Source organism: Canis lupus, chromosome 12 (assembly GCF_003254725.2).
Source record: "Canis lupus dingo isolate Sandy chromosome 12, ASM325472v2, whole genome shotgun sequence".
NCBI lineage: Eukaryota > Metazoa > Chordata > Mammalia > Carnivora > Canidae > Canis > Canis lupus.
Genome location: NC_064254.1, coordinates 35,431,029 through 35,448,374, shown reverse-complemented (window position 1 = coordinate 35,448,374; position 17,346 = coordinate 35,431,029). Strand labels below are relative to the sequence as shown.

At 37.2% G+C, this 17,346-nt stretch overlaps 1 protein-coding gene across 3 annotated transcripts in view; it reads right to left on the bottom strand.

Annotated features, from left to right (window-relative positions):
• The window catches only part of KCNQ5 (potassium voltage-gated channel subfamily Q member 5), a 495,778-nt gene that overhangs the window by 128,977 nt on the left and 349,455 nt on the right, over window positions 1-17,346 (bottom strand). For all 3 annotated transcript variants that reach the window (XM_025444409.3, XM_035697462.2, XM_025444410.3), the window contains exon 3: window positions 7,306-7,432. In XM_025444409.3, the coding sequence (XP_025300194.3) occupies window positions 7,306-7,432 (127 nt within the window). The remainder of the gene's footprint in view (window positions 1-7,305; window positions 7,433-17,346) is intronic.

Here is a 17,346-nt window from a genome sequence, read left to right as displayed (position 1 = left end):
CCTATGTCTCTCTCTCTCTCTTTCTCTCTCTCTCTCTGTGTGTCTCTCATGAATAAATAAAATCTTTAAAAAAGATAAAATCTTGCATGTTAAAGAAAAGAAGCCCCTAATCTCTTTGTTTTATTTTTTTCATTGCAATTATCTCTAGTTGACACTACCTTGTTTAAAAAAAAAATTGCATATTATTTTTCTCCATCCACTGGAATAATGCTCTACAAGGAGGCCCTTGCCCATATGGCACAACACAGTCTCCCTAGCATATAGAATCATGCTTGGTCATGGGGGATGTTATATAAATGTTTACTGAATAATTAAGCTCAAAACCTTGGGTGTCTTTTGCTTCTCTGTCTTATATACTCAGTCATGATATTCTATGTCCTTCTTACTAAGACTGCTATCTCCATCACCTTTGTTCTATATCGGCATAATTAGTCTCCCTCCTACCAGTTTTGCCTTTCTCTAAGTAGGTACTATGTTTTATTCATCTTTGTGTCTTCTGCACCAAAGATCATGTTTGGCACATAATAAGTGTTCTGTGAATGAATTTTCTTACATAATACTAGTAGAATATATCACAGTGCTCTAGTGAAATTTATAGAAGGCATGGGGAATAATCTTTAGTTATTCATTTCCATCTAAGGGCATTATGTATATGGTCAAGTCATATCAGCTAATCAAGCTAGTTTATAAGTTCAAATTTTGTACTAACTCAACAATTATTTGTTTAGACAAATTTCTCCATAGTCTACTAACATTAACAAACAATAGAAAGCATTTCTGGAAGTAATATCTCTTCTCTGGAGATATCCCCAATTAGGAAATACCCAGAGAACTTTATGACAACATTGTTCAAGAAAGTAAGCAATCAAAAAAAAAAAAAAAAAAAAAGAAAGTAAAGAAAGTAAGCAATCTTATACAAGGCAAGTAGGCAAGTAAGTCTGTTTTAGAACCCCATTTCCCTTTTACGTTAGAAAGCTGAAATAGATAACCTGATTTAGTTGATATAATAAGGCTGATACATAGGACTAATACTACAATTAATATTTTGTAAAGTCTGGGCAGCCTTTGTGGCGCAGCGGTTTAGAGCCGCCTGCAGCCTGGGGTGTGATCCTGGAGACTCAGGCTCGAGTCCCACATTGGGCTTCCTGCAGGGAGCCTGCTTCTCCCTCTGCCTGTGTCTCTGCCTCTCTCTTCGCTCTCTCTGAATGAATAAATAAATAAATCTTTTAAAAAAATATTTTGTAAAGTCTGGCTTCTCATTCAAAGATCTTGGATTACTAATGATGAATGTGAAAGTATCAGATTCTTTGTAAGTTGATGACAGTGGGCAAGTTTTAATTAATTTAATTTTAAAATACTAATAAACAATAAGGGCAATCATATTACAGTTGAGTAGTAAGCTACAGTAAGAAACAGATACCTGGTCATTGTCCTGGGTTTCCAGCCTACAGCTCCTAAAACCTTTGAAATCTCTAGAGTGGTAATTATCTTTTTATGCTAATGAGATGACTGGTAGCTGGAGGTCCCCAGACAATTTCAGGATGAGTGTTGGTTACTAGAAGGACCAAGGCATGATTAGAAAGTTGGAACTTTCAGCCCTATCCCCAGACATCTGGCAAGGGAACAGGGCCTAGAGACTGAATTCAGTAACCAATTTGCCAATGATTTGGTTAATGATGTTTATGTAATGGAATCTCTGTGAAAATCTCTAAACCATAAGCTTCAGACATCTTCCAGACTGGTGAATATGCCAAGGTACTGGGAGGATGGCATGCCTGGAGAAATTGTGAAAACTCTATGTTAGCCATTCCTTTGCCTCAAGTACCTTACCTTATGCATCTCTTCCACTTGACTGTTCTTGAACTGTATCATTTATAATAAACTGATAATAGTAACTAAAGAGCTTTCCTGAATTCTGGTAGTCATTCTAGTGAATTACTGAACCTGAGGTGTGGGAGGGTTATGGGAACTCCCAAATGTGTAGTCAGCCTGGCAGAAGTGTGTATAGCCTGGCATTTAAAGTAGGGGGTTAGAGAGTGTCTTGTGGGACTAGTCCTTTACCTGTGGGTTGTGCTAACTCCAGGTAGTTAGCATCAGAATTCTATTGAATGGCTGAACACAAACTTGGGTGAATCTTGGTTCTTTTACCTACTATATTTCTTTTTTTTTTAAGATTTTATTTATTTATTTGAGAGAGTGAGAGAGCACAAGCAGGGGGAGCAGCAGAGGGAGAGGGAGAAGCAAATTCCTCATTGACCAGGGAGCCTGTTGTGGGGTTCAATCCCAGGAAGCTTCATCCCAGGACCCTGGGATCATGACCTGAGCAGAAGGCAGATGCTTACCAGACAGAGCCACCCAGATGCCCCTCTATGTTTCTAACATTGAACAAGTTTCTTAAGCCCAATTTTACCTCATTATTTATGAAATATGATATTATTATATCTATGTAGGATTAAATAAGACAATATTTATAGAGTGCTTAGAGAAGCACCTAGCATATAGCCAAATCTCAATATATATCAGCTCTCAACTAGAAGGATTGAAATAACCTTAGTGTTCTGTGATCCATTAGTGCAACAGGGTTTAATCATTCTCAGATGGTCCAACCAATCATATGGAAGGAATCTATATGTACTGTGGGAATTTGAATGCTTAGAAGAGTAGTAGCAGAAGAGTAAATGACCCTCTGAAAATCATCTGAGGGGATAGAATTTCTACTAAAGGGAGTAGAGATTGGAAGATAAGGAAAATGATATGATTCAAGAGCAAAATATGGGGAAGGCAGAGAACTGGAAACATGATGTTTCAAATCTAGGAGCCAGGGGCAGTTTGGGGAGTCTTTGATATAATTTCTGAGCATATTAGTGGCCTCTTATTTTTATTTTTAATTTATGATAGTCACAGAGAGAGAGAGAGAGAGAGAGAGAGAGAGAGGCAGAGACATAGGCAGAGGGAGAAGCAGGCTCCATGCACCGGGAGCCCGATGTGGGATTCGATCCCGGGTCTCCAGGATCGCGCCCTGGGCCAAAGGCAGGCGCCAAACCGCTGCGCCACCCAGGGATCCCTTAGTGGCCTTTTAATAATATAAACTCACAGATGTGGCCTTGGCTGTATGGTTGATCTTAATAAGGGCTTTGATTTGGTTTTAGCCAAAGCAGAAGTTGGTTATTTTTCTCTCATTAAAAAAATACACTCATTGTCATTTTCCTGAGTGACTATCTCATGTCAAAAGCATATATGCTCAACTCATAGGGGAAACATCTGTGCTGTGCTTTGCCACTTTTGTCCTCTTGTGGATATATTACACTGAAGGAAAACTGTTAAAATAACAAGAAGAAATCAACTTATATTTATCTTCAAATACAGATACAAGATTAATAACAGACTGTTTTTTTCTGCTTCCCTGAGACACACTGCAAGACCGAGAAATATGGCTCTGTTATATCTGTCTTTAGAAAGAGTCACCAGGGAATCCAAAAAAGCCCTGTTAGAAGTAATTTGTTGGCTTCCTGACACCTCAGGCTCATTATTGTGATCTAAGTACCAGCCTTTGGTACTATTTGCAATTTTCAGGGAGGTCATTAACGAAAGCTAAGAAAAAGAATGACTACAAAATCAGTCTTGGAGGTTATTTCACACATTCTTGATACTGAGGTCTTTGAGTGAGTGTTTGGTGTTTGAATGTAGAGCAATAAACAAGCAGCCAGCCCAGATAAGTGAAGGGCAGACTGGGGAGTCACCCCAAAATGTACTTGACTCTCCAAATTGCTAATGCAGTGATTATTGCCCATGGCTATAGACATGTTACTTCAAAAGAGCCTTTGAGGAGAGATGTAAATTGAACACACAAAAGGAAGAATTCTGTAATTAAAGATAAGATTTTACCAGTTTGCAAAGCGAATTTCCAAAACCAAGCAGAGATAAATCAATATGGTAATGAAAGAAAGCGCCCAATTAATAAAAAACAAACCTGAGAAAATATTTTCCCCCCTAGGTTAAAGTTGTTTAAAATATACTCTCCAAACACAAGTATATGGTGATATTTTAATTTAAAATGTTCCTCATTCTGGATAGAATGCAAGGCTAGAGAGGGTTCAGGAGGGAGCAGTTCTAGTCTTTGGGAATTAGCCCATGGGTCTCTAGCAGCTTGTTTCCAAATACTATCAGCTGGTCTGTTGGGCCCAATAATATATGAGGCTCACTAGCTGACCATTGCAGTAGTGTTAGTGTGTTTCTAGCTGGAAAGAACACTGATGTGCCCACAGAAAGCATTTCCCAAGTTGAAGAACAACTAGGCTACCACCATCTTTTCTATATTCTTTTCTTAAACACTCAAGATTGCTGAAAATATTTGGGTGTGTATTTGGCATGTTCAGAGTAATCAAATCTTACAAATACATAAAGCCTTGAGAGATTAGCTACATTTGCAAAACAGAACAGTTTTCAGAGATAGATAAGAGACACGTTCTTTCTTTCCTTTTTTTTTTTTTTCATTTTGCCACAATAAATTCGGTTGAACAAAGGAATCACAGGGTTCACTTCACATTGTACTTCATCATTTTACCACTAGTATCAATCATTTTTATAGACCTATTAAACAGGCCTAGAATGGGTTTCCACAGTCACCTGCTACAGCCTGCTGCCTTCAGGCAGGTAACATTTGGTTCCTCTATGTAGCTTAAATTTTACTGACATCACACTGAAGTGCCACATTTGAACATGCTCCACTATAATATCAGTTCACCATGATAGGTCCAAAGGTGACTAAGATTACAGATATCCTAACATCATTTTTAGAATCACATATTCTACCAAGGCCACAAGGATCTGAGACAGGAAGAGAACAATTAAAGAAAAGATGTGCTGAGGTATCTATAGCTGAAAACATCGGTCAAAAGGCAGCAGGCATCTGGGAAAGAACTTTCTTTTTAGCTTGGAGGCCAAAAATACATTGGCATTGCCACTGGAATTGAAACAAAGCCAATTTTTAATTGGCTTTTAAAATCTGGAATGGAACATTCCTGTAGTCATCCATGAACCGACCTCATCCAGTAGAAGCTGAGTGAATCTTGGCCAACCATCTGCCTTGTGAATTGTTTTGTTTGGGTCCCTCATAGGACAGAAAGTACTTGTGCAATAGTTTCACATGAAGTTAAAGTCCTTCAGGATGTCTCTTGAGCTGAGAATTCAAAAGAGAAACTGGTCTCTAGAGAGAAAAATCAAATGCCTTCACTGATATGCCTTGGGGCTGGCTAGACCCGCTGGGCTGGGAGTTACTACCTTCTCTCCTCCTAGCATGATGGCTTCTGAAAAGGAGTAAAGCCTATTCTTACAGAAGACAGACAGCTGGACAGGTAGATTACATTAGTGAAAGCCACATGAAGTATTTTAAGATAGGTTTAACTTAGAATTTTACTAGATTCACCAATGTAAATTCAGTGCTTCATGCACAGCCACACTTCCAAAGGGTTTGGTTGAATGAACAGTGACCCTTTCGAAATGTGCATACTCTGAAATTAACTCAGTAGGACAGTGTGTGGGGAGTCCATCTCTTCTCCCATCCCCAGGATGGTGCTCCACCTATCCACCTATGCAACAAGGATGGAATAAAGGAGTCTTCTCAGCAGTGGCCAGGGATGATGAGACAGTTTCTTCAAGTCCTTCTTTTTTTTTTTTTTTTATGATAGTCACACAGAGAGAGAGAGAGGCAGAGACATAGGCAGAGGGAGAAGCAGGCTCCATGCACCGGGAGCCCGATGTGGGATTCGATCTCAGGTCTCCAGGATCGCGCCCTGGGCCAAAGGCAGGCACCAAACCGCTGCGCCACCCAGGGAGCCCTCTTCAAGTCCTTCTTAAGTCCACCCTGAGGTTATTGCAAGGAACAGCGGGGTGAAGGAGGAAACTGAGAAGATTAATCAGCAATACCTGACACCTCAAATGAAATGGAAAGCCGGTTGTTGATGAAGAAAATCTAAATAAGATCATGAATAAAAACATACTTCTGTAAATGGGAAGTAGCTGAAATAAGTAAGCCTCACCAAGAACTTTAAGTATTTGGATTTCAATGGCTGCCAAAGAAATGGGAAGAAAAAAAGACCAAGAAAACCAAATGTAACTTTTATACAACAACAACAACAGCTTTTATATCAAGGTTTTTTTTTCCCCCCTAAAGGAAGAACATTCTATTTTTTAAAAAATAGAGCTATATTCTTCAAAAATGAATGTCCTACAGACAAGGAAAGGCTTAGGAGCTGCTCTAGATGAAAACACACTAGAGGGACAGGGCAGCTAAGTGCAATATGTCATACTAGATTGGATCTGATACTGGAGAGGAAAGCATGCTATAAAGGACATTATTAGGTCAATTGATAAAACTAGAATACAATCAGCAGATTATGTATTGTATTAATGTTCAACTTCTGGAAGGAATATCCTTATTCTTAGGATATCCTATGTGAAAGAATATCCTTACTCTTAGGAAGTCTACGTTGAGATATTTAGGGATAAAAGACTATGAGGTAGGCAATTTACTTACAAAAATAATTGTTTAATTTCAAAATTGAGATATAGTTGAGTAGGTTTTCAATTTTATGGTAGACTTTTAAATATATTACTGGCAGATGCCAGATCTTAAGATGCTGTATGGCACTGTCATTAAAAAGTATAATTTCAGGCTGGTCCCCAGGTGATGGAATCCCTCTGAAACCACAACATCTAGAGAGCCTCAGAGAAGTGGTATTCATTTGAGGACTGCCAACAGTGACCTCTGCATAAAGTAAGCCATACTTGTAATCATTCTTGAGGCATGCTAGCTGATATACTTTATCAGGGCTAATACAACGCTATACATTCCAGTTGATCTAGAGCATAAAAGGAGTATTGCTTATATTGTAGAGCCAAAAGGGGCTTTTATACTTATTGAAATCAATGCTTCCCTAATTCAGGATACTGGAGAACCATACATTTCAGTATAACTTAATTTGATACAAGTGGATATTCTGAAGCCAGACCATCTGGCCCAAACTCCTGCTCCACTATTGACTACATGTATGTCTTTTAGAAACTTACTTCACCTCTCTTTGCCTCAGTTTCCTTATTCATAAAAATAAGGATTAAAAAAATACTTAAGTCCTAGTATTATGTAAGGATTAAATGAGTTGACACTTTGAAAACACAAGAGTGCCTGGCCCATGATAAATACTCCAGGAATGTTATTTTTTAATGTTGATTAAATATTGCAATAGAGGAGACAGAAGAAGAAAATATGCAGTGTCATAAATCCATATCTCAGACTGTGATATTCACCTATAACACAGAAGGGCTTTCGGGCAAATCTCAGTCTTCCTTGCCATCCTCTATATCGACAACAGCAACCTGCAGACCAGATCCGAATGATGAACTCCAAGCCAAAGACGACAATCATCACGAACTCCTAAAATATGAAATAAGACATGTTAAAGAGAGGCTTTACGGAGCAAACCAGAGGGAGAGGCTCCATGGGCATTTTTGGACATTTAGGCACTTCATCTAAAACCTATAGTCATTAATGCCTAGAGTTAGCATCCCCTCTTCTTTAAAGCAAACTAAACATGGAGCACATGTGAACCTCACATTGTCTGCATTTTCCATCATGGAATGCTATTCCTTTTCAAAGTCCCTCACACTTTGTAATTTAGGAGTTGTTTTTAATACTAAACATGCTGGTTGAATTACAGATCTGCCTTGTGTAGAATATACAGAGTAACTGACTTTAGCTACCCGGTAACATGTGAAATATCTGAGATGAAAGAGGGGACCCTGAAAACATAGCTTTATACTTTTACAAAAAACAGACCTTCATTCTGTTGCAAGAAGTGATATAATCCCTAAACACTTAAGAGTCATTCTTAGAGAAAAAGAAGTAAACATATTGAAGTATACTGAGTTCTTTTGTTAATGGTGTCAAAACCTTCTTATGAGTCAGAAAGTTTCAAAGGCATTATTGTGTGTGTGACACATATATTCTTTGTCTGAAGTACGACACTGAATCCTCAAAATCTTAAGTTTATTAATTCTTATGTTGTCTTTTGGTAAGAGATACCCAGAAAATAATATCTACTTCAGCAAAATGACTGAGATTGTTTAGGAATAGCTTGAGTGAACCCTGGGGAAAGGTCAACTAATGTGGCTCATTAAGTACCGGGTCATAAAATGAGAAACCAAATGAAATTTGTAAGAATAAAGCAGCTCTGGAGCAAGCTTGTCATAGTCCCCTTGTTGTCCCTTTATAGGGACAGGCAACTGAGTTTATTACCAAAATTTATTTTCCTTTAAAAAATAATTTCCTTTCTTGTTTTTAAATAAGGGTCGACTAGCATTTATAATGCAGAACAATGTTTATTAAATGATATTATTATAATTAATTAATTAATTATAAAAGTGATACATGGTCTTACTAAAACCTTAAAACATCACAGAAACCTAGAGCACAGAAAGTAAAGGACCTAATCTCCCACCCCACATACCAAGATAAAAACTGTTATCAAATTTAGAAAAATGGCATTTTTATTGCAAGTTTCAGGCAAATGTTTCTCTTTTCAGTCAGCACATATGATAATATTTTGCACTTTTGAAGAGCCTAGTAGAGACAGATCATTCTATCCTGTTATTTTGCATGAAGTAAGACAAATATTTTTCATGATGAAAAATTAATCTCCAATATCACTGCTGCTTACTTAACAGTGATTTAAAACTACCTATGGAATAAATCTCCAAAAATGACTTTATGCACAGATAACCAAAACTATGGTCAACATACACTCATTGATGATATGAGGGTTTTGTTTTATTTTGGCTTGGCTTTGCTTTTGAGTCTATATCTAGGTAGTTGAGTCTATTCATTCATTAAGGTGGCTAAAGTGCCAGAGCACCTATAGTCAATCCAGTACATCTTTCCACATAGAAAAAACATGCTGAGAGGTCTGAGATGCCCAGGTAGTTGTGTCTATGTTCAATCTAGCTTTCTGGCAGGTCCACTTTTTTATCTCTCCCTCTACCTCCTACTTGTGCCAAGAAGTTCAGCATGCCACTGGTGAGAGGCCCTGTTATAATGTATGCCCCAAAGCTTGAGCAACTAGGCACATCACACAGTGATTTTTTTTCATAGAAACAGATGACACCAACAGATGCACAGTCATTATTCTGAAGCAAGGTAGGTCACCACTGTACCATTTCTTTGTTGCACTGAGGCAGGCAGGGTAGATTCAACCTACAAATTCTGTACTCAGGGTCCCTTATTCAGGAATATTGCTTGCTGCTTTTTTTTTTTTTTTTTTTTAAGAGTTGGGGGAATGAGTGAAATAAGTCAATTGGAGAAAGAAAATTATCATATGGTTTCACTCATATGTGGAATATAAGAAATAGTGAAAGGGACTAGAAGGAAAGGAGTGAAATGGAGTGGGGAAAAATTAGAGAGAAAGACAAACCATGAGAAAATCCTAACTCTGGGAAACAAACAAAAGGTTGCAGAAGGGGAGGTGGGTGGAGGATGGGGTAACTAGGTGACAGGCACTAAGGAGGGCACATGATGAGATGAGCACTGGGTATTATACTATATGTTGGAAAATTGAATTTAAATAAAATATTAAAAAAAGAGTTGGGGGAAACACCCTTCATTTCCTAATAAAACAAGAGGAAGTTGCAATTGGATTTTGCCACAGGGTCACAATTTCTGCCATGGGGGAAGTATATGAGGGTCAGAGTTCTCTCCTTACTAGACCATTACTTGGTGTTCTCTATAAGGGCTAAATTTTTTAAAAAAGATTTATTTATTTATTTGTGTGAGAGAGAAATAGAAAGTGTGCACACACAAATTGGGGGGAGGGGCAGAGGGGGCAGGAGAGAATATCCTTGCTGAGCAAGGAACCTACCCCAGCTCTTTTTCTATGTTTGCTTCTAGCAGTTTTATAGTTTCAGGCCTTGTATTTAAATATTTCATTCATTTTTGAGTTGATTTTTATATATGGTGTGAGAAAAGGGTCCAGTTTCATTCGCTGCATGTGAATATACAGTTTCCCATTCATGGTAAAAACTCTCAGCGAGTTAGGATCAGAGGTTTATTGTTTCAATTTGATAAATAGCATCTACAAAAAAAACTATAGCTAATGTCATAATTAATGGTGAAAGATTGAATACTTTCCCCTAAAATTAAGAACAAGGTAAGATGTTAGTTTCATCACTCTTATTCAACATAGTTAAATAATACAATCACTGCAGTAAGGGAAGTAAAAGAAATAAAAGGCATTCAAAGGTAGACATAAGACAGCCTCTATTTGCAGATGACATGATTGTTTCCAGAGAAAATTGCAAGGAATCTTTAAAAAAAATGCTTAGAACTAATAAGTGAGTTCAGTAAGGTTTCAAGATTTAAGATCAACATATAAAAATCATCACATTTCTGTATATTAACAATGAGTATGCGGAAACCAAAATTAAAAGCACAATATTATTTATAACCATTCCAAAGAAAATAAAATGTTTAGCTATGCACTTAACAAAACATGTAAAGGATATGCATGCTGAAAATTACAAAATTTTCATAAGAGAAATCAGAAAAGACCTAAATAAAGGGAAATATGTTCATGAATTGAAAAACTCAACACAATAAAGATGTCAACTTTTCATAAGTTGACATATAGGTTAATGAAATTTCTATCAAAATCTCAGCAAAATTGATTGATTGATTGATTTGAGAGAGAGAGCATGCATATATGTGAGTGGAGTGACATACAGACGGGGAGGGAGAAGGAGAGAGAATCTGAAGCAGACCCCACTGAGTGCAGAGCCTTATGCAGGGCTTGATCTCACTATCCAGAGATCATGACCTGAGCTGAAACAAGAGTTGGACTCTTCATTGACTGAACCATCCAGGTGCCCCTCAGGAAGCTTATTTTGTAGACACAAACAAACTTATTCTAAAATTTATATGGAAAGTCACAGGCCCTAGAAGAGCTTAAAAATATCCTGAAAAAGGAGAAAAAAACTGGGGAGAGTTAATTTATCTGATATTAAGGCCTACTATATACTTTTAGTAATCAAAACTGTGTGGTATTGGTGGAGAGTCAGACACATATAGAAAAATGGAACAGTACAAAGAACTTAGAAATATACCAGACAAATATAGATTTGGATAAAGGTACAAAAATATGGATTTTCTTGATAAAGGTACAAAAGCAATTCAATGGAGGAAGAAATAGCTTCTTTAAAAAATCATTCTAGGACAATTGGATATCCATATGCAAAAAAAAATGAACCTCAATCTATAGCTCATACCTTATACTGAGATCTATTCAAAATAGGCTGTAGGCTTAAATGTTAAAGCTACGAAACTTTTAGTAAAAAGCACAGGAAAAAATTTTTGGAATTTGTGTGAAGCAAAGAGTTTTTAGACCTGACACCAAAGCACAAAAAATAAAAGGAAAAAATTGATAAATTGGACTTCATCAAAAGAAGAGGATGAAAAGACACACTATAGACTGGGAGAAAATATTTGCAAACCACATATAAAAACTCTCAAACCTTAATAGTAATAAAATCCAATTGGAAAATGGGCAAAAGAAATGAATACACATTTCACTAAAGAGGATATAGGAATGGCAAATAAGCATATGAAAAGAAATTCAACATCATTACCACATGGGAAATACAAATTAAAACCACATGAAATAACACTACACACCTATCAAAATGGCAAAAGTAAAAAACTGTGCCCACACAAAATGCTGAGAAGAATGCAGAGAAACTAGATCACTTATGCATTGCTGGTTTCTAGAAGAAAACAATTTGATAGTTTCTTATAAAACTAAACATGTAGTTACTATAAGATTCAGCCATTGTACTCTTGGGCATTCATGCCAGTGAAATAAAAACTTATATTTATACAAAACTCAGTATATAAATGTTCACAGTGGATTTATTCATAGTGACCAAAACCTGAAAACAGTCCAGATGTCCTCACCATGTAAATGGTTAAACAAGCTGTGGTACATCTACACAATGGACTACGTACAAATCAACAGTAAAGATAAACGAAATATTGATACACACAGCAACTTGGGTGAATCTCTAGGGAATTATGTTGAATACATAACATTTTTGAAATGAAAAAGTTTTAGAAATGCAGACCAGATGAGTGGCTGCAAGAAGTCAGGGATGGGGGAGTGGTGGAAAGGAGGATGTGACTATAGTTATTAAAGGGCAACTTGACAGGTCCTTGTGGTGATGGAGCTGTTTGATGTCTTGACTGTTGTCTTGACATGACTCTCTACATGTGCAAAAATTATAGAACTGAATACCCACATACAAATACATACATGCCCACATAAAAATACTCTAAGAAAAACTGGGAAAATCTCAATAAGATCTGTGGATTGTATCAATACTATTCTTTTGCTTGTGATAAAGTTTTCCAAAATTTTATCATTTGGGGAAACTGGGTAAAATGTATATAGGATATTATTATTGTATTATTTCTTACAACTGAATGTGAATCAAGAATTATTTCAAAAAAATTTCAGTGAAAAAAAAAGCCATCGCCCATCATCTAGCCAATAGGTAGACTCAGAAATGTGTTGCTCTTCAAATTGAGATACTAGACATGCTCTCACTGTGTTTTGGTTTAATGGTACTCTTTAAATGACCCTTTGGATGGAGTCTCCTTATTTTATTTTCAAATGACTTAAAAATACAAACATCTGCTATGCTCAGTTGAAATGATTTAGATTAGGGATGGTTCTGATCTTTGTTGGATCAGCCATGTGACAGGTTCTGGTGCCTTTGCTGCTGTACTTCAGGATAAATCAGTTCATTTTCTCTCACTTGTTTTTAATTGAAATAAAATGTTCATTATTTACTCAAGTGGTTGCTAAAGAGATTAATGAATAATTATTGGAGTACTTGACCTACTTGGAGGAAAGCTGCAATGTAAGCTGGTGTTATTAACAAAGGTTCTGTCCTTTATTGAAGCTTCTAAAAGCTTGGCTTTGACAGCTCTCTATAGAACAAAAGGCAATGTTTATTATTTTTATCACCTGTCTTGAAGGAGTTATAGTGTTTCCTCATTTGTACTCACAGAATTTTGGTAAAACACAGAATACCTTTCCTATTCTTAAAGACTAAGAAATTGCATATAGAAATTAAGAAACCCAACAGGCAGTGGTAGAGCTAGTCCTAGGCTCTATCTAGAATACTTATTAAGAACACTAACCTAGCACTAACTCTCTTTTCTAGATATTAAGGAATAATCTTTATGTAACTCACGAGAGAACTGTGATGCTATTTCATTAATATAGGTGACTTTGCTGTACAATTCAAGATTTAAATTTTGTTCTTGCAGCTAATTTATTTTTGAGTTACTCAAAGTGGTTTTAGGTATAGACTGATTGATTTTTTGATACAAATTCACAACGCCTAACAGCTCATGTTCTAATTGTTTTCTCATTAATTAATTAATAGCCCTGTTCATTAAAACACAGTGACCTTTGTCTAATCTACAAGCTGTCTGCTGTGACCATTAGTTTTTTCTGGTTTTATGTCATCAAATGGCATTTTTGTGAAGATGAAATGCCAACATTATAAACCCCATGACATTTGCATCAATTCTTGAAGAGCTGTGGCTAATTAGACATAAAAAATTGGAAGTACTTACTTTATTCAGAATATCAACATAATCAATTTCTTGCTATTTTTGCTCCTTTGTGTGTATGTGTGTGTGTGTGTGTGTGTGTGTGTGTGTCAAAGTAACATAGGGCTAGCAGGCCAGCATGCCTCTTCACAGAATCCTTGGAGGGAAAGATCTGTGACGTAAACTGAGTCATAAATTTTAAAGAAAGGCAACAGTCAGAAGGGTTGCACTTATAATTCTTTGTAATTTGGAAAATTCTATGAGTATAATACACACTAAGGAAGTGAAATTAAGATCTAGAGATTGCTCCACATTTAAATCAGAATATGGAAATAAATACACAAAAGCAGGTCATCTTTTGGATATTTGTCTCCTCCAAGAACAGAAAAAGACCCTAAACACATGTTTACTGACCATCTCTTAGAGGCCATTATGTGCATCCATTGTCAATTTAACTTCCTTTCACATTTCTCCTTTCTTTTCAGGGTGGCATATTAACTATTAATATCCTAGAAGAGAATCTGAGAGAATGAATGTCTTCCAAAGGGACTGATTTGACTTGGGGTTGAAGATATGTCAATATCTTCAGGATTACACTTGCATCTAGGGAGGGGAGTGATGAGAATATGACAGAGCTTTACTAAGTTGCTTAGTAGACACTGAGTGGGCTTGTGCAGAGAAAGGGATATGGAACTAGGAATAGGGTAGGGATGGGGAGATCAGAACAAGGTGTGAAAGGGCATGGATGCTTCCTGCTTTTGGAAACAGTGATTGAGATGGTTTTGAAAACCAGTATCTGGGGATGGCCTTTTTTCCTGTGAGGCTTAGGAAGATACCGATAGATGAGTCCATTTCAGGAGCATGAGGGAAGCCCAGTGCCCCCTAAGGTCTTTCCTTTTCCTGATGGATGATTCCTGAAACTTGTCTAGAAATCATTTATCCTTTCAAGTTTTTCACTCCTATTAAAGTGCAAATCTCCCTCTGAAAAGTAATTCATTAACCATATTTATATGCAATGTTCATTTAAAAAAAAAGATTTTATTGTTTTTTAAAGTAATCTCTGGACCCAACATGGGGCTCAAACTCACGACTCTGAGATCAAGAGTCACCACCAACTGAGCCAGCCAGGCACTCCTGCAATGTTCATTTATCCCAGGAGATTTTCACTGGGGCTTAGGGAAGGGAGTAGTTTGAAAATGTGTCATCCCAAATGGCTGATTTACACTTATTACCAAAGAAGGCAGTTGTCTGCAAGCCAGGAAGAGGGGCCCTCATTGGGGAATAAAACCAATCATTACCTTGATCTTGAACTTCTAGCATCCAGAACTGTGAGATATAAACATCAGTTGCTTAAGCCACCCAGTCTATGTATTTCGTTGTAACAGCCCAAGCAGACTAAGACAAATGGCTTTGGTGCTACCAAGAGACTGAGAGTCACGTCAGGACTGGGCGTGTTTTTGGAGAACTTTCAGAACTTATTATTTTTCTTACTTGGGAGTTACATTTCTGCCCTGACAGCCACCCTTGCTTGGACCAAAGAAAGTGCTATAATACTGAGAGGTCTTCTGATTTTCAGAAAATCTGCACCTTCCCTCTTCTTTTAGGATATTTGCATAGTTTAGTATAACTATTCTGCACCATTTCTTTCATTTATAGCTTTTCTGCCTTTTATGAATTCCCTTTACAAATGCATACTGAGGGGCACCTCAGTGGTTCAGTCTGTTGAGCAACTGCCTTTGGGTCAGATCGTGATCCCAGTGTCCTGGGATTCAGCCCTGCATCAGCCTCCCTGCTCTGCAGGGAGCTTGCTTCTCTCTGTCTCTGTTTCCCTCTCTCTATCTCTCATGAATAAATAAATAAAATCTTAAAAAAATCCATAACTTTAAAAACAAAACAAAACAAACAAATAAAAAAACCCAAATGTATACTGAATACCATAACCATGCAGGATATAGAGATGGGCAATAAGTCTGTCACCCTTGAGTTTATAATCTGTTTGGGATGATGAGACACGCACACTAGAAAACTCACAAAATGATGTGCAGTTAGTGCTGTGCAAGGTGGTCCCTTGAGAAAGTCCTCACTCGTGGCAAGTCTTCTACGTAGGCAGTCCCTCACTAAATGTTTGTTGAAATTTCCTTCAGTTCAAAACTTCAGGTTCAGCAAAAACTAATTAGCATGCTGCTTTATCAATTCATTAAGATCAAAATTCTGAAAAAGGGCTAGCTAGAAGTAGAAAAATTAGAAAAAGTTAATTAGCCTATGATTTTTTCTAATCTGCCTATTCAGCACTATTGCACTAATTGTAATTGGAGAGTGAATGGTTTCTCACTGCAAGACGTCTTAGTGTCAGTGTGTGCTTACGTTGATTAATTGAAGCTACAGAAGAGTAACAGTAATTACCTATTTTAACTCCTATGATTTATAGCACTGCACCATTTTGTTTTCATTTGGGGTCACCTGATGATACCTCATTTCTTTTTACTATCTTACTAGAATGATAGGACTTTTTGCCTGCCATTGGTTACAAAAGGTTCTTTTAAAAATATTTTTATTATCATCAGAAACAAAATAGACCAGAAGTAACCATGTGTACTCCAATGTTTTTAAATGGGTTTTGCTTATAAAATATCAATATCACTCGACATAGCAAATATTCTGACTAAAGAAAGGACTACTAGGGCCATTATGAACTCAAGTACCATCTCCAGCCACCTGGTCCAGACAAGCAGTATAGGATTTTATTAAATTCCTGACAAAGAGTATCATTGATCTTATTAAGGTAGGATTATATCATGAATTTGCAATGACCTAAAACTTAATCATACATAAGAAAATAACTGCCACTGTAAGTCAGATTCCTGGTAGGAACACTAACAAATACATTAGGAGGGACAGAACAATGCATCTCTGTTACAATGACTTTAAGTAAGGCATTTGTACTCAAACTTCCTCAAACTCCTTCGATTGTTTATTTTTAAAGATTTTATTTTTTATTTATTCATGAGAGACAGAGAGAGAGTCAGAGACTTAGACAGAGGGAGAAGCAGGCTCCATGTAGGGAGCCTGATGTGGGACTCGATCCTGGGCCTCCAGGATCACGCCCTGGGTCGAAGGCAGACACTAAACCACTGAGACAACCAGGTATCCCTTTCCATTGTTTTTTGAAACCAATTTTAACTACTCTATGCCTGGTAAGTTGAAGTTGACCACACTGTTTCTGGTCAGTATGGACAAGAAAGGTTCTTAAGACAGGCTGGGAAAAGACAAAGAAACTGAGGAACAGTTTGTTCCTTTATCTGAGTATGCTTCTGGTGGAATCCTCAAATGTTTTAGTTTTTGGAGGAAGCATAACTTCAGGGAGGAGCCAGAGTGGCTACTGCTGCAGCCAGTGTTTTATTAACTCAGTAGTGAGGATGGCAGAGGCTGTGGTGATGGACAGATGGAACTCTGAACACCTCAACTGTTGAGGTGTCCAGGGGGGAAAATATTGCTTGTTGGGAGACTGTGAAAACAGGAGGCATAATCTGGAAGAAATAGAAAACTTTGGGACCACAGCTTTCAGAGGAGGAAAAGTGATGGGCAGGGGGATTTCAGAGTCCAGCACAAATCAGTTACTACCTTGTTTTCTTTCCATGTCCACAATCTATAGATTGCACTGCAGACCTCTATATGCTACTGGGAAA